At 38.0% G+C, this 23353-nt stretch overlaps 1 protein-coding gene across 1 annotated transcript in view; it reads left to right on the forward strand.

Moving 5' to 3' along the window:
- EYA1 (EYA transcriptional coactivator and phosphatase 1) overlaps positions 1-23353 on the forward strand; it is a 160556-nt gene that overhangs the window by 31015 nt on the left and 106188 nt on the right. Inside the window, exons 4-6 of the mRNA XM_057735357.1 lie at positions 2341-2410; positions 2736-2881; positions 6930-7067. Coding sequence (XP_057591340.1) covers positions 2341-2410; positions 2736-2881; positions 6930-7067 — 354 coding nt within the window. The remainder of the gene's footprint in view (positions 1-2340; positions 2411-2735; positions 2882-6929; positions 7068-23353) is intronic.

Genomic DNA, 23353 nt, shown 5'->3' on the forward strand with positions numbered 1-23353 from the left:
TGCTGGATAGATGGTGATGCTGTCCATTGAGTAGAATTAAAAATACAGAAGGAAGAGCACATATGGGGGCAAAGATAGTGGGAATTTAGAAATTTGAGATGATAAACATTTCTTACACAAACACTCTATTATTTGCTCTATGTCATTACTTCATTTAGTCCTCACAACCATCCTATGAGGTGTAGGTAATAAATATATTGCCATCATTTTACATGAGAACATGTCAAGGCTTAGAGGGACCAAATAACTTGACCAAGAATGCATGGAAGAGTTGGATCTTGAATCTGAGCTGAAATTAAATTCTAATTCCAGAACCTGTGCTTGTATTACCACACTCTGCAGCCTCCCAAATCTTTCTTCATGTGTACACACATATACAGTGCATATACTCTAAGTCAAAGCTTCACGGAACCTACCTTATACTGTACAATAACCCTGATATCTTCTATTCTATTTGTTTATAAAAAATTGCTGAGCAGAACCTATTGAGTTTACAATCTTTTCATGGGTCATGGCCCACAATTTGAAAAACACAGGGATTGATGTAGGAAAGAAAAACAGGGTTTTCTGTGGCTTCCGTCATTAGATGGCTTTGGGGGTTTTTTGTGTGTTGTGTACATATTTGTGTTGTAGTTTCATTTTTTAAAGGCTTCTATCTATGATGATCTAGGAAAGATATTATCCCTCCAGCAACTCTCCTGGATAAATCTACTCTGCCCTTGGTCTCTTTCCAGGCCTAGAAGAGGGGAGTAGAAAGGTTGTAGGCGCAGGTAACCAGGGCAAGTGGCAGCGCTTGTGATCCAGGCCTTCTCTCACTGAATCCTCCCTTCTATAAATCGCAGTATTTAACTAATCCTCCATGGCTATTTGTGTGTTGGCCTCCTGACATATGACAGACAGGACTTGTCTTTGCATGTTTGCATTTACAGCATGGAATGTGATGCCTGGAACAGAGTAGTGACTCAACATGTGCCAAGAGACGGGGGGCACCAGCCGAGCTGGCCTGCCTTCTCTTGTTAATATGAGACCAACAGCCAGAGGGTTGAAGTCTGGCAGCTCGTGGAAAGTAGTATTGATCTCCATCTATTCTCTTGTCACTGGTTAGGCCTGTTGGCTTTACCAGGAAAGGATTAGTCATAGATTTTGAGAGTCTAACCCAAATCCACCACTGTGCTCCCAAACACAAGCTAGAAAATTACATTTGAGAAGCATAACTATACTGATGTGATGTCATTAAAATGTATAAAACTTGGAGCGCGTGGAAGTTTATGAAGGGTTTTAATGTAGTATAATGAATAAATAATAGAGCCTCTGCAGACAGTGATTATTAGTAGAAGAAAATAAGCGTAGTATATCTTATAATAATTGTACCTAAAGCATATGTGACTTAGCCAGGAGAAGCATAGGAAGAGTTTGAGGGGGAAAAGGGAAATACATATATATGTATGAATATATGTATATATTTCTGTAAATGTGTGTATATAGGTAAATGTGTGTAGATATTTATGTACATAAATAGCCCATATTAGCAATGAAAGACGCTGAGAATTACCATTTTAAGGTCTCGTGTTAGCAAAAAACATGGTTCTTTGCTTCTTTATTTCAGAATGAGTGTAAAAGAATATTTGATAGGAGAGTTTAGTGCATTTCTGAGACTTATTGAATCAAGTATATGTAATTTAAAAGACTGTTTAAATAACCTCTCACATACCTTTGTGACTTGAACACCGAAGCGGGGCACTTATAACTGAAAGGAACGGCCATCTCCATGTAAGATAAAACGGGCTTAGTTTGCAGCTTGAGAAATTTCAAATGGTTATAAGAATACATTTTTATTCAACAACGTTGATGAATCAGTGCAGGCAAATGAGGATCTTCCCTATTTCTGCTCCCCTGAGAGGAGATTAGACTGTGTTTCTCAGTAACACAGTCTCAAGGGTGTGTCCCCTTGAGCCCAAACAATAGACCAGAGGACCTTCGGGTCCTGCCCAGCCCTGTAATTCAAGTTCATCCCTCCCCTTTCAGTGCATCGTTCCAAACAGTAGCCAGGACTCTCTGTGCTCATAAAGTATTGCCACTGTAAAAGCCACCACTGACAGATGTTTAAGAAGATTGTGACTATGTTTTCTAAGAGTTGATTTAAAATTAGAATCACTTCATCAGTTTCTGTAGGTTTCTTAATATAGTTTAACTTTCTATTACGACTTACAAAATTGTTATTTCTGCAGGTCAAAAAGGTCTACAGTTTCATGTGGTCAATCCATAGTTGAAACTATATCAATGCTTTATACATATTTTGTATTTTGTTTTGATTATTGTGCATTATTTTTCTTTTTCCAGCCATTGGGAGCAGTAGCTTCAGCCCAAGACCAACTCACCAATTCTCCCCACCACAGATTTATCCTTCCAAGTAAGATGTATTTTCTCTTAATCAATAAGTAACTTTTCCAAGTGGTCTTTTACCTTATTTCAAGCCATGTCTGCTGCCCACATGTTACATCTTAATGTAAACTAAAGTATGTTTCAGAGAGACTTCAATGTATTTTCGCAAATTTATTTGAAGTATCGCCTAGGAGGGACACTGAAGTATTTCAGTACTTTGTTTAATACAGTTGAAAGTGATACATTAAGAAACAGTCTTTAACTGCAATTTGTGATTTGGTTGTTAATCAGGTACCTTGCATGTTTCCATCTAATGCATGGGCTTTCTATTTTCTGTCATTTCTGACAAATAGCAGACCATACCCACATATTCTCCCTACCCCTTCCTCACAAACTATGGCTGCATATGGGCAGACCCAGTTTACCCCAGGGATGCAACAAGCTACAGCCTATGCCACGTACCCACAGCCGGGACAGCCCTACGGAATTTCCTCCTATGGTGAGTAATCCCTCGGCTTTAGCAGTGACGTTGCCTGGCGGGCACACCTGTACATGTGAACGTTTCACAGGAAGGGTACTTAAAGACGGTCTTCTTGGGCCGCTTGAGAAGGGGTTATCACTGTTGGTGTCTAAATTCTTAATGTGATCGTTTCTAATGAGCATTGTTAGAATTGGTGGTTATTTATCTTGAGGTCAGAGGTGGCAGATAGCATGGTTCATATGCCCTCTTGCTCTCATTTTTTTCCCCCATTTATATCTCAATTCTTAATTTGCTATTTGAGCACTTGGCTCTGGAATCCAGAGTATTTTGGTGCATATTTCCGATAAAACTTCCGTGAATGAAGTCTTTTGGGGTGAAGATTCATTTCCTATTTATCAGATGCCGAACTATGATTAGAGAGGTACAAGCAGAATTCAACAAACCCTGGCTCTAAACTTGAGGGGGGTGGTAGTCTCAAATTTCAGCATTATCTACCATTAGGAAAAGTGATCTATATCATGGCTCGGGCTGCACTTTCAAGAGGCCAATCAGGAAACATTTAAAGCTCACATCCCTATTTGTTCCTTCCCACCTGGAGATTATCTTTATCTTGGTGTAATTTAACTCAATTGTTACAGGGTCAATACCTGTAAATTAAAAATAAATCCAGCCAAACCTCAAAGTTTAATTTTCAAAAATCTTAAGATTCCAGTGTACCTTCTCTTCCATCAAATGGTAGTTGTAATTTTAAACAAATTGCAACTTGTTGGAATAGAAAAAATATGAATTATTGGCATTCTGTTAAGAAATAAATAAAACCTAGTGATCCAGAAAAAGAATACATGAAAGTTTGGAAGCAAGGACTGATAGAAAATACTGGTGCACTTTGTTGTACAGTAGAAACTGACACAACAGTGTAAAGCAATTATACTCCAATAAAGATCTGAAAAAAAAAAAGATGCTATGTAAAAAATGCATATACATGTGCATTTTTTCGCTACTGGATAGAGGTTTTCTTAGAGATACATGTATTTATCCTCAAACAACTTGCTATATGACTTTCTTATAGAATTTATCAGGAGATGTAATTCATAGAAACCTTGATTTATGCTGAAATTGTGCTTTCCAAATGTTCATTTTGTAGCTTTTAATTTATAGGCTGGAATCAGAAAGGCTGGCTAATAAATATTAAGATGTTAAAAAAAAAAAGACTGGTGGAGTATTTTGTGATCAGTATTATTTTGCTGCTATTGTTGTTTCAGTAATTTTTTTTCTCAGTATTGAAAGAAATAATGTTCTTCTTTAGGCATTTCATTACTCACTAGAAGGTAAATTATCTTTTGCTTTTTTGTTCTGTCTTTACCCCAGAATAAATTGGCCATATATAAATTTCTTATAAAATATGTAGAAATTAAAATCTAAATTATGTATGACTTCAACTTTTATAATTTTATTTTAAAAAGATCACAACTGAATGTGATATAGCGAGGTGTTTTTCAACCAGACTTTAACAAAACAGCCATAAAATGGACGTTCTAGAATTATCTTTCATTTCCATGAGTTTTAGTCAAGTTTCTCAAAATAATATTAAATATAGGTCAAATTTGTCTGTAATTTACTTTTCGACTATTCTTGTGCTGAAAGAGGAAAAGGGTTCCATGACGTGAAATGTATAACTTTAATTCTATAATGTGAATTAAGGCAGTCCCCCAACTCATAGTCTCAGAATTTATTTGTAAGCTGATTATTTGAAGCATAAATATGTTTCCTAGTACAAACAGTACTCAAGTACTGTAGACCTAGCAGTGCTGCCAGGGGAAGGTATCATTCCTGTTACTACCTTGACTGCCACTCATACAACTCTCTTGTTTTTCTTTCTCCTCCCCATTCAGTTAGGGTAGGGCCCTTTGCCAATTTCTGGGCTGCGGGGTAAGGACTTCTCTAGTTCTAAACCATCAACAGATGTCCCTGTTGTCTGAAATACTTGTTCCAGTAGGGTGAGAGGAGCAGAACTTCTGAGGTTAGAGTCAGAACTGGTAAAGTGAGGATGAGGATTTTCACATGGTAGGTGGGGATCGGGGAGGTGGTGAGAGTAAGGTTCAGCGTAAAGGGCTTTGATCCCAGGCCTTCCATGCTTCTGAATCTCCTGGGAATAATTCTCAGCCCTTAGCATTTTCCTGAATCACCTCCTTTCTTCTCTTTTTGTGCCTTGAAGACAGGGAGGTGCCCCAATGTTTCTGACCAGGCATTTTATTTCTCTTGGGCCACTACATGGAAAAATATGGCAGCCTTCTCCCTACTGTTTACTCCTGAAGGAAGAGCACATGGTTTAGGGTTTTTAACTGCTGATGCTTAAGGTCCTGATGGTCCTAGAAACTTTCTCCAAGGACTTGTGTCCCCTGACCTTTACTGACACCCAGTAAGAAAAGATAGGTAAATTTTTCATAGTGAGAACAGTAGATCAAGGGGGAAGAAGAGGTCAGGCCATTCTTCACTGGATCTGCATGCAGTCAACCAATGACATGAGTTTACCAGCTTGTGGTTAGAAGCCGTGGAGATAGGTGTGGCTATGGGTGTTTTCTACCTCTTCCTGCTTTTCCTCACCTGTTCTTATCACAAAAAGTCCCATCCTGAGCCTCTAGGCTAAAAACAGAGGTGGCACAGGTACTGGAAGCAGATCAGTATGGTGTCAAATGGGGAGAGAAGGAGGGAAAATCCCTATTGTGACACCGTGAAAAGGAAAGGAGTTTCTAGAGCCATCAAACCACCTGTCTTGGGTGGTGGTTTTCCCAGGGACCATTTGTAAGTGTGGGTTATTCATTGGTTTGGGACTGTCTGTACAGGGAAAGTCACATTTTTTAAAATGCTAAGGTTATGTTAAGACTGAAATGTAAGGCCATTATGAGGTTACTTAGAGATACTTCAGGAATTAGAGTACGCTCTCTCAGCCAAGAGTCAGATTCTTCCACTGCCTTAGGAAAGTTACCTAACTTCATTCTACTGATGAAATTCCCCTAAAATGGAAATAAACAGTGAGACTACTGTGTATTCTAGATCCCAAAGATATTATTTATCTTAAGTGCAAAGTAAAATTATTCCAAAATGTGAATTCCCTTGGCAGAAATTTTCCTCCCCTCCCTCTGTGGGAATTAAGGACGGTTGTTAACGTTCATGACTGTCTTTAATTATGATCCAGGGCTGAGCCCTGTACAACGATACCGCCAAACCCAAGGCCTGAAATTAGGATGTCAGCTGGGCACTTTGGGAAGTATTTGGGGGCCACAGATACATTATTTTTATATTATGATGTGATGAAAGGAAAGTGTACTTTAGGTTACCCTTAAAACAATTATATTTGAATAAATACTTGCAACTACCGGGGACAAAAAGGCAGCTGCTGGTCAGCTTGTCTGTGCTGTTTATAAATCACCATGCTGTTCTTTAAGATTGAGTTCTTTATTGTTCTGCTCCCCTGGGGCTCGCTTCCTGGGAGGATCAGGGAGAAGCTTTCCCCTTGTGTTGCTTAGTTCTATGCCCAGTATTGCTACCTCTGACCTCAAAATGAGTTGTGCACTAAAATCAGCTTTCTGGTAGAAAGAGTAAAGAAAAAAAAAAGTTTTGTAATGTTGTGGGGCTAGAGACTAATCACATTTTGGAAAAAATATTTTGATTCTGATGTTAATCAACATAACAATGTTTAGAATAATTTAGTTCAGGTTTAATTATGGCTATTTCTCGACTGTAAAGATGAACTTAAACTCTTGTAAAACAGCACAATTAATTATAGAAATGATATCCCTGGAGTTAAATTTTATAAAAAATGGAATTCAGAAAAACAACAGAAAAGAACAGTGGGGATAGGCATTCAAATCTGTCATAATCCTGTTCTTTTTTTTTTTAATTGAAATTATAGTTAAGGATACTTTAAGCATTTCACTCGAAGCCCCTGGTTACTGAGATAATATGGGGAAGGTTTTGTGACTGAATAGCTGCTGCGGGAGTGCTTTTGTTTATTGACCAGCTTTTGAAAATGAACAGAGAGATAAGCTATCGCTAACTGATTTAGGTGCATTGTGGGCAGGCATCAAGACTGAAGGTGGATTGTCACAGTCTCAGTCACCTGGACAGACAGGATTTCTCAGCTATGGCACAAGCTTTGGGACCCCTCAACCTGGACAGGCACCATACAGCTATCAGATGCAAGGTCTGTATACACACTGGCATTGCGCCTTACATTAACCCCGTGGGGCAGTAATTACTTTCTAAAGTGGAACCTGGTATTCTGTGTAAGTCGTGGATGATGGTGGAAGTGGACTGGGATTGGAGGCAAGACACCTGGTTCTACTTTGGCTTACTTCCCTACTCTCCGAGGCTAAATTTTCATATTTTTAGCATCCAGAGGTTCGACCGAATGATCACTAAGGTTCTTTTTCAAAAAGCTCTAAAATTCTTTGTAATGTTGAAGTCTTCTGTCTTTGCTTCTATCAATGAAAAAAAGCAGAAGTCAATGATGTAAGAGGTTGTGCTGTGATATATGCTAAAACCTCTGGCAATTGGTGTGGCCAGTCAACCTGTCTCCAAGGGGTATATTTTCGTTATTTTCATTATCACAGCTCTGGAAATAGAGCATGTGATGGGTGTTGACGAAATGATCTGCCAAAGACCAAGAGGTCACATTGACAGCCACTCATTGCATCTTCAAGATATTGCTTCCAAAGGCCCGTCCCTGGGTTCTGATTTTGAAACAATACACAAAACAAGTCCTGTGGATGACAGCTGAAAGTTTACATTGTCAAAGCTGTTTCAAGAGTAGGCATCACCGTAATTAGCAGATTAGTATCATGCAGATGTGTCTGTAAAGTACTTGAAAATTGTCCTCACATAATTTAAACATTCTCCTAATATTTTGTTTTTACTATGAATCAGTTTAACAAATGATATGCATCCTTTCAAGAGTGCCAAGCTACAGTATAATTACATACCTGCTATTTTAAAAAAATTTGTTTATTTTTTTATTGAAATGTAGTTGTACAATATTACATAAGTTATAGAAGTACAACAGTGATTCACAATTTTTAAAGGTTGTATTTCGTGTATAGTTACTACAAACTGCTGGCTACATTCCCTGTGTAGTACAACACATACTTGCAGCTTATTTATTTTATACATAATAGTTTGTACCCCTATGTTGTCCCTCCCCTTTCCTCTCCCCACTGGCAACCACTAGTTTGTTCTCTGTATCTGTGAGTCTGTTTTTTTTTTGTTGTTGTTATATTCACAAATTAGTTTTATTTTTTGGATTCCACCTATAAGTGATATAATACAGTATTTGTCCACTTCTGTCTGACTTATTTCACTTAGCGTAATACCCTCCAAATGGCAAAATTTCCTTTTTTCTGTTTTTTGAGTAGTAGTCCACTGTGTGTTTGTGTGTGTGTGTGCACACCACATCTTCTTTATCCATTCTTCTGTTGGTAGACTTAGCAACCTGCTCTTTTAAGCAACATATATTATAAACATCTTCTCACATCAGTAAAAATCTATTCTGTGGCATCATTGTAATGGCTGTAAGGTTTCATAGATATATCTTATTTAACTAACCCCCCTATTATTGGACATCTAGAGCAATGCCACGAATATCTTATGTGCATCCTTAATTATTTCCTTTGAGTAAATTTAAGTGTGGAATCATGAGGTAAACTGTTTTCAACTCTTTTAAGGATTTGTTATATAGTTCCACAAGGCTAGGCTGTGAATTAGAGTGAACACATTAAATATTTTCCTTCTTAAAAAAATTGTCATTTTGAAAGGTCCGAGATTTTATTGTTGTTTTCATGTGCATTTTTAGAAAACGGAGCTGATAAACCAGTTTTTTCTTTTCTTCCATGGTGGTGTTTGTCCTTTCTTATTATTTCTTACATTACATTTCTTAAACTTTAGTAATGCTTTATAGATGTATTTCCAGTTTATCATTTTTAAGAGCTTTTTTTCCTGCATGGGAAATTAAACTTTTATGGGACCAGACCCATTTATCCTTTCATACTTGGTTTTGTTTTTGGTATAAAAAGGCATGAATTATAAAGTTTTGATATATTTGATGGCTGCAAAGTTTAAACTGTCTTATGACAGATAGTGTTTATTGTTAGAAGGATATTACTCATGTGCTGATTCCAAAACTTGAAAGCTGCTCTTGGAAAAGAACTATGTCTCTCCACATGCTGAATATCAGTTGAGTAGAGGGATAAAAAGAACAAAAAGTGATGAGAGACTTCATTAAAGAATTGAATAGTCCTAGGCTTTAATGGTGAAATGGATTATAAGGCAAACAAAGTCTTTTCGCTCGTAAAGCTTTCATTTGTGTCAAGAAAAGAAACAGTAGACAAAAAGACAAAGTATACAATTGAGGAGTCTTGGGAGAGTTAGGGGGGAAAAATCGGGCACTATGGTGGGTTCCATTCTACGCCGGGCATCCAGGTCTGTTTAAGGAGAAGTGGACCCTAAAGGTCAGAATGAAACAGGTGAAGTGCCCTCCGAAGAGGAGCGAGAACTACATGTGTGATTCCTGGGCTGGAGACCACGTGCAGCCCCTTGGTTACCATCCACAAGGCGCTGAGTATAGAAATTGCAAGTTAAGGGTTTAGAAACTCTCATGGTACGTCCAGAGTACATCTTATGTTGGTGAAATCACACTAATTTTCAGAACTCAGACATATACTCTGTCTTTTCTTTTCTCATCTCATTCTTTTAGTTGTACATAACTATTATATTTTGCTAAATTGTCAGTCTGAGAAGGATTAGGAGAAGAAAAGCGTACTGTGTCTCAGAGAGTTCGAGAAATATTGCATTTGAGTTAGTTTTGTCTCTCTCTCCTCGCAGATCAAAAGCTTTTGTGGCAGAAAGTTCCTAAGAGGACTAACTAGCTATCAGAGCTATAAGCATCGAGTCAGTGTAGAGAGTAGAGTGGAGATGAAGGAGGAGAAAAGAAAGTTAATTTGGATGCAGAAGAAAACTCTTTATTTTAAAGCAGAAACAAGGAAACGTGTAGCACCAAATATGGCAAATATAGCATTGCTTTTCTAGTCATAGATTTCATTGCATCTGGAATGTTGCATTAAAACTTTTTATGTTTTTAGGCATCCCCTGGTCGGATGGCCTTTCCGGTGGGATTTTAGTGCCCATTTTCTATGACTGAGGTATTATTTCATATGGGTAATTCTATAATGGCACTTCACTCATTTTCAGAAAAATCTAAAATATGATCTTCACACACCAAGCCAGACAATAATATGCTCTTAACTTGAAACTTGCCAATTTGATGATGGGTAATAATACATATTACGCTATAGACTCCTTATGGTTAAATTGGGATAAATAAGTAACCTCTGATCAATATGCATTTCTTAAATATTAAGTGCATGGTAAAAAATGAAATGGATGAAATGATTTTATGTGCCCAGTCATGGGAGTCTACTGACCTTCATCTTTTCAATACTTCTTTTTAATATAAAACTTTCTATAATGTCTAAAACTGTTTTCAAAATCCTCCAAATTCTGTTATTCTTAATGAATAACAGTTACTTTTGCTTATATCAATCTTATAGCTATTAAAAACTCTTAGAATCCTGGATGACAGTATATGTATTTTAGTGATTTGGGAGAATCGTACCTAGTGTTTTCTCCAAGATCTTTTGACCTTTTAAATATAAGGTATGATGATGAGTTATTCAGAGGTTTAGCTACTAAGATTTCATAATATTAGGATTTCACAATACTAGAGGAAATATTCTAGTAACCCAGATGAACTCAGTAGTGGGTGTTATGCTGATTAACTTTGGAAAATTTTTGCTGATCATCTCTTTGGTTCTATGAGATTTGGAAGGTTGGACTAAAGATCCAGGGAAGTCTTGCGCTCTGGTAAACAGAGTAGGTTATGGAGGCAGGCTGCCTGTTGAACAGCCCTGCCCTTGCTATCGGTGGGGCTTCAGCATGGGGCTTGACTTCTCATGTCTCCACTTCTTTGTCTCAAATGTGGGGATATTACCTGTTCCCACAGGGGTGGTGTGAGGTTTAATTGAGATTATCCATGTTTATCACTCTGACCACCATCTGGCACGTAGTAAGCATTCAAAGGCAAGTATTTATTTCCTGTGTTCATTGTGGTAGTGATGGGGGGCGGGCATTATTGTTATTGTTAATCATCCAGCCTTCTGAAACAGTTCCAGGTTAGGAAGCATTACCTAAATTCTCCTCCTCTCCTGTTCCCTAGGAGGAAAACAAAAATTCTCTCTATATGAAGTAAATATAAAGATTTAATATATATGCTATTATATGTGTGTATATACACATATACATGTATATTTATAACCAGCAAAGAGAGCTCCGAGAACCCAGTAACCAAATAAGCGTAGCAAAGAAAGCTCCAGATCTAACTGATGTGCTGGGAAGGAAGGAGAATCAGCAAAGGTCAGGCTTTGTGTACATGATACAATATAGAAGGAACAAGAGAGAGCAGCCAAGAATGTGAAGAAGAAATCATGAGGGAGAAATGGCTGTGCTGGCAACAGTGGTGATGGGGGTGCTGGAAAGCAGGAGCAGTGGGTGACACGGAAGGGCCATGGACAAGGAAGGAGATTCAGCTCTGCAGTGACGGGAAGGAGAGAGGTAGCAACCGAGTCCTTGTGCCCCAGGAATCCCTGCAGTCACAGTGCGACTTTGAGTGAGAGGAACCGGTGGGGAAAATGGAGGTACTAGCCATTTAAACACCAAATTATTTAGTTCAGAAACCAGGGTTAGGGAGGAAGATGGGAATGTGACAAACTATTCTCTATTGAGATGGAAAACTCTACTGCCCATAACACAAAATAAAAGAATAGCTACTATTTATTGGGCACTTATCATATGCCCAGGACTTTTCTAATTATTTTACATATATTATCTCATTTAGTCCTTACAATGACCTGGAACAGTGGCTTTCAACTGTAAGAACCTGAAAATCCTGATGAATACATCAAGATTGGAGGATGGTTTAGAACTGTCAGACCCTGCCATGTTTTCTGTTCACTTCAGTGACAGCACCTATAGGGGAGGCTCTTACAGAAAACTGCAAAAATAACCTGAAATGTAGTTGCCTGTGGTATGTATTTTCTGAAGAGTAGATTTGCTCTTCTGATAACTGAGACACTGCATTACACAGCTAGCTATGTAAGTAGTCAGAAATACCAGCTCGTGAGGCTTAGAAAAATTGTTTTAGAGAACTCATTTTTGAGCACAGTCTGTGTTTTAGCACTTTCGTGGCACTTAAGGAAAAGATTTATTTGGTAATTTGTGGGCATTTTGGCACTACCTAGCCTTGTGAACTAGGCCACCCTTGGTGCCCTTGTTTAGTCCACGTGGACCTTCTGGATCCTTCCAGCTCCACTATTAGACACTTCTGTTAGTGGCAGGCTTTGGTGAATCCAGCACATGCCATTTAAAGCCAAACAAGGATCAGATTTTTGTTTTATATGCACTAATATGAAAAGCCCACGGAGTAAAACCTCAGGGACTGGAAAATTTGATTGCTTTTACCTTTGCTGCAAGATTCTGGAAAATTCTGTTTCTGCTTTCCTTGGATCTCTTTTGTACATCCAGTGAAAGATTAGAAACAAGTTTAAGAGAAATACAAAATGTTTCTGTTCATACACAACTGTAGAGTTCACCCCCCGGAAGTGAAATTTTTACTGTTAGTTTTTGACACTTCCCTGTTCCTCAGGGTGAGCCTCAGTGTTTCTGGTAGAAGTGTTGGATGGCGTGAGATTTTCCTTCACATGCCATTGACAAACATGCAAATGAGCTAGCAGAATGTGGAGTGTGGACGGACAGAGGGTATCTGGAGACCCCTGGGTCAACTGTGCAAATCCTGTAGATAGTGTTTTCAATGCCACCAATCAAAGGGTATGACAACAGGAATGAAGGGGGGGGGGTGTGAGTTTATGTGTATGTCTGTGTGTGTGTGTGTGTTTGTGCACACACATGTGCACACGTGCATGCGTACGTGTACTAAGGGCAAGAAAACTTAAGAGAAATTGCTTCAGCCTTGGATACACTGACCCGTTTCACAGAATATCTGCCGAGTTTGTCATAAGCAGATTTTATTCTCCTTTTATGTAAAAGAGGCATTTGACTTGAAATCAAGCTTTTAGTTACAGTTTCTTAAAAACACAAGTTCTGGACCTATTGCTGGCATCCCCATTCATTCATTTACCCCCACATCGTATATGGGGTAGACTTAGAGTACCATCGACCACAGAAAACAAGAAACTGTTCATAATTTTGAGGCTGAGTCACAGGAAGAAAATGACATTTTGTTTAGCAATCTGTTTGAGGTAAGGAAATGCAAATGATTTTCACACGAAAGCAATCCGAATTAATTCTGGTCTCGTAACTGGTTAAGCTTCAGCTTTGAGGCAAACCCAGCTTTCTGTAATAACTTAGTTCTGTTGATCGACAGTTGCGGGGGTGACCATCTTTTCTCATATTTTCATTTTATCTGGTAGTATGTCTGAAATACACAGATGTTTTGCTGGGAGTGGAAAGGTGTATGTCACAATGGCAGCTGGAAATTAAGATTCATAAGGACTCTATTTCTCTTCATTTGGGGGAATGAATTTGGAATTTAGCCTCATAAAATTCTTAGTTTATTATCATAGTTGGTTCAAAGCAGTCTTCCCTTGTGTTCATACTAGTAGGTGGAGCTGGGTGGAGGCATCACAGAATCGCGGTGGTTGCGTAGAATGCCTTTCTGAGTGCTTTATTGCCCCAGAATAGCAGTGAGGTGGGGACATTCCTGCCATTCTGCAGCGAGAAGGTGTCAGGATTTGCCACAGTAGATGGGAGGCACTACACAGACGCACACGCACGAAACCCAGAGGGCTCTGGAAACCCCACTTTGTTTATTTTCCTTTAGGCTTTATGGCTCTCTCCTAGAGGAGAAAATAACACAAATTCTAATTCCCTCTTGTATATAATGTTGTTTGTTCTGTTAAAGAGATTGGGGTTCCAACCAGCGAGGAGAGACAATAAATAAGGACAGAGGTTTGTTAACGGGATGCGGAAGGGTGACAGCTCCACACAGTTCTCTGCACCTCGCTGATGTGGGGCTCGTGATGAAGGGGAGACCATCCAATAACAATCTAATAAGGGCAACCACCTTGACTTCCTTGGGTCTGCCTGTCTATAGCTTTTCAAATATATAGCTGAAATCTTTGAGTTTATTAGCATTTTAGAACCTCAAAATTGCTTAGCAAAATGTACTGTTAAAGTTTTTTCATTATCTATAGAAATGGTATTTTTCCTAACTTCAGATATACGGTTTTAAGAAAATAGTTATGAAACCTTTTTAATAATCTGCTCTGATAAAGCATTTGAGATTTGCACTTTCTGGAATAAAAGGACAGAGGAGAGTCACAATAGGACAATAGCTATTGCAACTTGCACTGATGTTCACAATTTCTCTTAATTGCTTTGCCAGTCTACTCACATTTATATTTTAGTGTGTGGAATTTTTTGCATTCTAGAATTTTTTTTTTTTGGCTTAAGTTGATTTTTTAGCAGTGACATTTTGTTTTAGTTCTTTGGGCATCTTGTGTTATTTCAAATAACAAGTGTTGAAAACTGTATGGAAATCTTTTGAAATCCAGTTATAGCAATAATTAATCAGTGATCAATATCCATATTATTGCCGGTATGAATTTTTATTAAAATATAGAGAAATATATCAAGGAAGATAAGTATCAAGGTTTTATAATCTTTATTACCTTAGTTAAACATTGTCTTTGGAATACAAAAACTGTCACTGAGATAAAAAGGAAAACTTGGTCATTTGGAAGCCTTCGTGTAAGTAAAGGGGGAAACTTGGGTTTTAAATAGCCCATCTGGCCTTTAGAGGCTTTTCCCTAGGGAGCTGCACTGACTTCTACCACATAGATCGTGCCCGATGATGGACATAGCCCATGGCAAAGAGGCCAGGGAAGGAAAGCAAATGGACTTCTGTGAAAATACACGAGGGACAAATAGCATCCTGCTTGCCGAGTAAGTGCTAGAAAATGCTCTAAAACATGGGAAGTACAGACAGGCCCCAGCAGGTTCCAGCATTCTTATGTTGGCTGGGATTCTGGTTTTTAATGCAAGTCCTTGTTCTCTGTGAAGTAGACCTTTGACCTATGCGTTACCTTTTTTTTTTTTTTCTTTTGAAGCTTTTTGAAGTTATAGCTGGGCAGTGTACTCCAAGTTAAATCACACACAGTACTTTGATTTAATATTTTAAATCATGTTATAAATCAGCATAGACTGGGTTCTTCTTAACTATGAAAAAGTAGTAAGGATTTATTAATAAAGTTTTGGAGGGGTTGGTGTATTTTTAAACTACAATGTTTCATACCTATAGAACCGGGTGGCCGCACAGGGTCTTCTAGCACGACTGTTTCTTGTTTGTTACGGTTGATGAGACCACCACCCTTTCCCTGTAGGAACCCCTGATGGTGACAAGAAGAAAGCCAGTCTTTTTGATACACTATCCTTGGGTGACTATATAATTCACTTTTAAAATTATTTACCAGCCTCAAAAGAGTTACAGTGAAGTCTTTTAGAAATGAAATCGTTTGATTCCAGATTTATTTATGAAATTTCTCAGATGCCCTTGTCTCTACCCTTTGTGTGTTTGTGATGTTTGTGTGTTTGTGTAGCCAAAAACTTAATATCACTTTTCTATCCACCCTGCCGCCCTTTCCCCTTTGGTAACCATAGGTTGTTTTCTATGTCTGTGGGTCTGTTTCTGTTTTGTAAATAAGTTCATTTGTTTCATATTTTAGATTCCACATATAAGTGACACAAACTACTATATATAAAATAAACAACAAGGACCCACTGCATAACACAGGGAACTATAATCAATATCTTGTAATAACCTATAATGGGAAAGAATATAGATATTATATATATAAAAATATATATATAACTAAATCACTTTGCTGTGCACCAGAAACTAGCACAACATTGTAAGTCAACTCCAATTCAATAATAAAAAATAGAATAAAAAATACCACTTTTCACAATATATAGTTCACTTTCAAAATTACTGAATCAGAGTGTCTAAAGGGTGGATTTGGTGTGGTAGAATGGTAAACAGTGACCTGGAAGTAGAGATAATGGCCGTCCCCTAACTCAGAGTCCTTGGGCCAGGAAATCACCATTCTCCCTGCTTTTTGGAAAGTGACAAGGATCCTACGTCACATACTGAGGTGGGAAATAACCTAAGACAGCGAGTGTGGAAATACTGAAATGTAAATGGACCATAAAAACATAGAATGTTACTGCATTCCGAATTTGAAATTTTTCATCTGCAAGCAAGGCTCTTATTTTCATTCATATATCCATGATGCACCATTATCTGAACTAGATCAGTGAGATTTTATGAGCTCTTCAAATTCATGATACTTAATTTAAGATTTTATTTGATTTAAAACCCTGCTGGATATTCTTTCTGGAAATTCTATTCTGGAAATATTTAAATCCTTCCAGAAGGTGCTTATAGGTCCTGCATTTAATATTCTTCACATAATTTACATCTAAAGTAGTGATGATAATCTAGTTTTTAAAGATAAGCTTTTATACACCATCTAGTTTAAAAGAAACCAGCAAAGTGTGTGTCCTCTAGATAAAATCTGAGAAATAAACAATTATTATTTGGTTATTTTTCTTTTCCCCACTGTGGTTTTCACTGCTGAACAAATAAGGAACTTGAGAGATGTTTTTCTTTCCTCATGTATGTTGGGCCTTTAAATCGACCTTCTAAACAGCCTTCTACCACCACCATAAAAAAGAGTTATGGAAAGGTTTCCTCCTGTTCCTACACCTGATTCTATATGACAGTTGTATTCTCACTGGATCCTGTTGTCACTACCAGCCTGGATTGAAACTCTCAAGTACCAGTTCTCTCTCCTACTGGAGCCTATATGAAACCGTTCAAAGGCACGAGTCGGACATGGTTTCTCCTTCTCCACGTGAGACAGGTGAATAAATGTAACACAGGAATTTAAGGACTTATGGTCAGGATGAAAACAAGACCAAGTTCTTAGTGCTGTTCTAAGGATAATGGTAACAATTATTTTTGAGCTCGAGTTCCCAGAAGGTAAAATCTGTGCAGAGAAAAACAGTCAGGGAAAGCTTATTGGGAAGATAGGACTTTAGCCAGATCGTGAAGGTTGGAAAATGGGGACTGATAGAGGGAAGCACTAAATAAGAGGAGCAAGAATGAATAAGATGAGTTTTCAGGCTAGCAGGGCCCTTGTCCTGAATTCACGTAGTGAGCTGTGGACAGGCAAGCCTTAGGAAGCAGCTTGGTCAGCTTATTCCTCTCCTGGGTACCTCCATCCCCAAGTCTCCACTCCAAACCCCAACCCCCCAACACACACCATCTCCAGGCCCAGTTATGTAGATATACATATCTTTACATCTATAACAGCTTCCCCCACCTCCTCCAATCCCTAAAAGGAGGCTCAGAATCATAACATTTCCTGTGTCCCAATATGCTAATATTGGTGTGTTCAACATTCAGATTCCTGGGTTTTTCCGATAAATGACATTTCATTTCCTAAACTGTTATTCTTTTCTTAAACAAATAATCAAGAAACTTCTGTCACCTACCTTGAGTCTCTCTCCCTACCGAGTTATAAACCTTTCAGTCTCAGATCTTCTCCTTTGTGTCGTTTATCCTCACCCTGTGCCAGGAATACGCTCCTTGACATTTTCTGTGTTTTTTCTGTGTATTGTCCTTGCCAATCTAACCAGATGTTTTGATTTCATTGACTGAGCAGCTCCATGTTGGAACTTGTGGTGCCTATGTAGGTAACACAGGATGATGTTTCTTAGTGTTGTTTTCATAAGATTGTGTGTTTTTAAACTTTCACTGGGTAGATTCATGACACCTGCTTCTTTTGGTCCACAACACCCTCTAGAGTCGTAAGTGTACCAATTAGATGTGCCCATAGATGCTGTGGACTGAACTAACTTGAAAAGTGTGTTTTTTTTCCCCCATAATATACCATATAGAATCGTCCCATACAGAATATAAAAGTTCTTAACTTTAAAAAGAAGGCAATGGAATAATGAAAAACAATTTTGTCTCTTAGAGATGTTGTAAAAGGAAAGATTTTTCCAGTGTTCTAGTCTGGAAATGAGTGTCTCCCCTCCCTGCCAAAAAAGAAGAATGGCTTTGATTATTCACAATAGTAAACTATTTAAACAGATAAGATTTTCCTTTTCACTAATGGGGAAGAAAGTATCCCCACTGCCACCCCACTTGGAAGGTAACTTAATTGCAGACTCTAGCAAAAATAATATTGGGCATTATTGGAGCTCCATGTGGACCAATCTCTGCCAAACTCCTTGAGTGAGAAATAATGGATTCTAAATGGGAATTCTTTCTGCTTTGGGGAATTTTCATGATATAATGTTACATAAAATGTAAAACAATTTATCATAGAATATTTCTGTTCTCTTTTCTTTATCTAGAGGTGACTTTTCATGTAAAGTCATTTGTATCTAGGAAGGAAAATACTTCTATATTATTTTACTAAATGAATTCTCAATACTAAGCCTAATTCTGTGACCTAACATTGTACGTTAAGACTCTTGTGAATCGAACAGAGACTCTTAGAGATGGATCCTAATGGAAGAAGGAGGTCTGTTTTTGCTGGTCATGTCTTGCCCTTTCTCCCCGGTAGCCTCCGTGCTTCAGTCTGGTACGTGGCAGCCTTCTACACACATCTGCCTCATCTCCCGAGCCTGTGTAGATTAGGAAGTGGGCTTCGCTACACACAGAAACTTTCTCGGGAATATTGTCATTGCTATTTTGCCTTTGCTTTGTGGTGTTGTAAGCTTCGGTGAAATTCATCTGGTAATACTGGCACCCGGTCTGCATCAGATGAGCTATCGGAGTGGACCTTTGACTCCTCTGAGCTTTGTTTAGCCCAGCTCAAGGGCCACAGACATCCGAGACAGTCTCTGAGAAGCTTCCACTCTGTAAATGCCAGGTGAGTGTGATTACTTTCTCAGTGTAAAAACAAAGCTTATACTAGTGGGAGTTTTTGAAGCAGTTGCTAAAACTCCAGTTGAATTGGTACTAAAACATAGTGGCTAGAAATCAGGGACTCCAGGTGTTCGGTAAACCTGCGGATTTTCAGGTCTCATCCTCCTCCTCCTGCCTCAATAAGCCGGTGATTCCTGTGTCTGAGGAGGGGCCCAGATTTGTGTCATTTAACAAGCACCTCCTGGTGGTTCCGTAGCAAATTGTTAGCCGTATGTTGAATGTGTTGGTTAAAAAAATATATTAAAAGATAAAGAACCCTGGTTACTTTGAGAGGCAATACACAGTGGAGATTAAGAGCTTCGATTCTAGAGCCAAATGGCCTGGGATTGAACCCCAGTTCTGCCACACTTGCTTATAATCTTGGGCAGTTTTTTCATCTGTAAAGTGGGTATAATAGTACCTACCTGAGCGGGTGGTTGTGAGGGCTCGTGAGTTGTAACACATAAAATATTTGATTGGCGCCTGGCTCAGAGTAAGCGCTTGATATGTTTTAAGTATGATTATTCTTGTCACTTCTGTTTTGATTCTGTGTTTGCTTCCTAGGGTTTTTATTTTTTCATCCTTGTAGAATGATCCCTGCGAAAACTTTAGTAAACTTCAGATCTTCCCATAAAGCAATAGAGAACCAGGGTAACAGGACATGAGAGAGCATTGTGTAGACTCTGAAACTAGACAGAGCTATGTTTAATTTTACTTCCATCCCATGGAAGCTATATTACCTTAACCTAACCTTCTGTTTCCCTATAGTAATGAGTTATTTTAGTAGATAAATCATGTGAAAGGTGAACTTATTCCTAACATATAGTAAGCATTCAATGCGTGTTATCTATTTTTATTGTTTATGTACATCATATATGTAAAATAGATATATCGCAGAGATAGAAAGGGAGACAGAGAGAAATTGAGTAACCCTGGCTTAGGAGGGAAGAGAAGAGGGGAGTTCAGGGAAGGTTTTTCTGAGGAAAAGAGTTTCTAGTCCGTGCTGAATTGGGAAGCTGATTAGAAGTTAGCCAGGATATAGTGGGAGTGGGGAGGGAGAGAGGTGCAAAGAGTAACCTTAAGAGAACCGTGTGTGGCTTCCCTCGTGTGAGGCTAGAATGTGTATCTTGATCGAGGGCTCAGGGTTCCTGAGAAGAGACCAGAGAACTCTAAGAGATAAACTAAAGTCAGACCAAGTAAAGCCTAATAAATAAGCCGCGATAGAGTTTGAATTTGATCCTGAGGCTATAGGGGGCAGTTACTTTTTTAACAGGGGAGTGAGAAGATGAGATATGCGCGTTAGAGAAAGTATTCTACTGCTGGTGTGGAGAGTGAGCTGGAGGGGCCAGAAGATGGGCAGGAGACCAGGAAGGAGGCTGTTGAAGAAATCCAGTGCTGGTGGCCTGGACTGAAAGTTAGCAGCTCTCTTTCCTAAGTCCTCTGTTGTGGCGGGTGGTGCGGCCCTGCCGATCTGTTTCTGGGGGTTCAGAATGAGCCTGATTCTCCAGCGTGTCCACCTCTGCCTGACGTAAGTTAGATCCTTGTGGAAGTTGCATTAAGTCTCGTAGGCCACCGGAGTGCTGTTAAACTCCTGCTCCTGCATATGAAATGGAATGGAATCTCAGCCTGCAGTCAGCCAGTAAATGAGTATAACTTATGTTGAATTCCAGCTAATGTACAGTCGTCAAAGTAGCATGAAGTCTGGGAAGTCACTTGGGTACCATTGAGAGTGCTGAACTGTGATTTACTTGGTCAGACCCCAGTGGCCTATATGTGCCAATATAGCTTCCATGGTCTTTTCTACTTTGTTCCAGGGAATAAGTTATGGAATGAAAACATCCATTTTTGAAATATATTTTCTATATCTTATTCATTTTCTTGGTGGATGGGGATTATTGAGGTCAGTATTTATTGTTCAGAAATGTGTAGTATAAATGAAAGTAGCAAGTCATAACCTAAAAATGTGTAGTTTAAATGAAAGTCACAAGTCATAACCCAAAGTAATTTTTCCTATCAAATGTATATAATAGTTTTTAAAAGTTTTATATGAGTTTTTAAAAGTATTGATACTCACACTCTTACCCAGAATAAATCTGAATATTTTTACAAGGAAGTTTTTAAATGTTCATTATAGGTTTGTGATATAGGTGTAGATATAGATTTAATATTAATTGTTCACTGATATACAAATATATAGAATGAGTCATATGCCCATGAAGTTAAATGTTTAAAAAGAAAACAAAACAAAGCTAATGTTAACCTGATAAGTCCTAGAGGTCCAAGCCTATATCTTAGTCATCCTTCTGTCCTCATGTAACTATCACCACAAGCCCTGTATTTAATACTTGCTTAATAAGTATGTGGTTGCCACATGCAAATGAACATTAATATGAAAAGCTTATCTACTGAGGCCCCTATGTTCATGGTGAAATAGGTATTAGTAGTGTGAGAGCTCTCAGCTAATCTGTGATAGGTGTTCTGGGAACTTTGAACAACTGACATTCTTAAAATTTACAAATGAGGAAACTTCAAATATAAGTCTGTGATAAACTACATTTACAACTATCTTAGGAAATATTTTCCCTACTTAATAAAAATAATAGATCCTTGAGATTAGCTCAAGATGGTGAAGTAGGAGGATGTGCACTCACCTCTTCTTATGAGAACACCAGAATCACAACTAACTGCTGAACAACCATCAACAAAAAAGCACTGGAAGCTACCAAAAAAGATACCCTACATCCAAAAATAACAAATCCTTCCTTGGATTGGGTTTTCAAAGTGCATAGATGCTTGATAAGTAAGTAGGAAAAGAATTTTAGATATGCAGAGAAATTAAGTCATCTGTCTAGTTTGGGAAAGTCAAAAGAGGGAAAAGATACATAAACAGGGTGGAGAATTTTAGAAACGGTTACTGGAATAAACAGTAATGGTTCCGAACCTTTGTGTGTTACTGTGGCTTGTTGGTTATGTTTTCCAAAATATTACTTCTTCTGGTCTGTTTAAAAAGCTTATGAAGTAGACTTTTTGCAGCTAGGGAAATTGTATCTTAGAGTGGTTAGGTGATTTGTCCAGAGTCCAGACAGCTTATAAGTAATGAACTGAAAACTTGAATTTCTGTTTTCTTACTTTTGAGCCAGTACTTAAATGTTCAGTTGCAAGTAAATAATTGATGTATATTACAGTAACTACCACATCATACCTGAAGGCATCTGTGACTAGGTATTGAAGATATCCTTCTTAAACCGCCAACACGTTTACTGCCTAGACTGCTTATTTGCCATAAAATTTTAGTTTTAAAAAAATGGTTTTTCTATTTATAGGTTCAGAGTAGAAAATTTAAAACTGTACATTGGGTCCATGAATATTATGTGACCATAGATTGCACCCCTCCATAGAGTCTGAGATTTTTGTGCTTCTTGGAAATATTTTATGCTTTTAAAAATATTTCAAATGAGATCACAAAGAACATTTTCTTTGCTTTAGTTTTTATTTTAACAAATTAGTGTGAAAAAGTTTCACGTGTCATTAAATGTCATTATGATACTATTTCAACAGCTTCATAAGCATTCCATTTTCCAAATAACACCTATTAAGGACATGGGGATGCTTTCTATGTTTTGTTATTAGAAACAACAGTGAAGAACATCTTTACTAACTACCTCGTTGTATAAATCTGTAATTTTTTCTTAGAGTAAAAGCCTGGCAATAAGATTGCTTGGTAAAATGGTATATAAAATTTCTTGATCGTGACTGAATAGCCCAATAGCTTGTCTTATTTAAATTCCCATTTTGTTGTGCATGAATACCATTTTCTACACATTTGCCAATCCTTGATCTTTTCAAAAATCTTTGCCAAAATGATCATCAAAAATAGTATATTTTTAAAAATACACACACCCCTGTGTTCATAGCAGCATTATTCACAATAGTCAAGACATGGAAACAACCTAAATGTCCATCAACAGATGAATGGATAAAAAAGATGTGTATAGATATACAATGGAACATTACTCAGTCTTAAAAAAGAACAAAATAATGCCATTTGCAGCAACATGGATGGACTTAGAGATTATTGTACTGAGTGAAGTAAGTCAGGCAAAGGAAAACAAATACTATATGATAAAACTTATATGTGGAATCTAAAATATGACACACATGAACTTATCTAGGAAACAAAGATTCACAGATATAGAGAACAGACTTGCAGTTGCCAAAAGGGTGGGGGGTAGGGAAGGGATGGAGTGGGAGTTTGGGGTTAGCAGATGCAAACTATGACGCATAGAATGGATAAACAACAGGGTCCTACTGTACAGCACAGGGAACTATATTCAATTGCCTAAAATAAACCATAATGGAAAAGAATATAAAAAAGAATATATATA

This window comes from Hippopotamus amphibius, chromosome 5 (assembly GCF_030028045.1).
Source record: "Hippopotamus amphibius kiboko isolate mHipAmp2 chromosome 5, mHipAmp2.hap2, whole genome shotgun sequence".
Classification (NCBI taxonomy): domain Eukaryota; kingdom Metazoa; phylum Chordata; class Mammalia; order Artiodactyla; family Hippopotamidae; genus Hippopotamus; species Hippopotamus amphibius.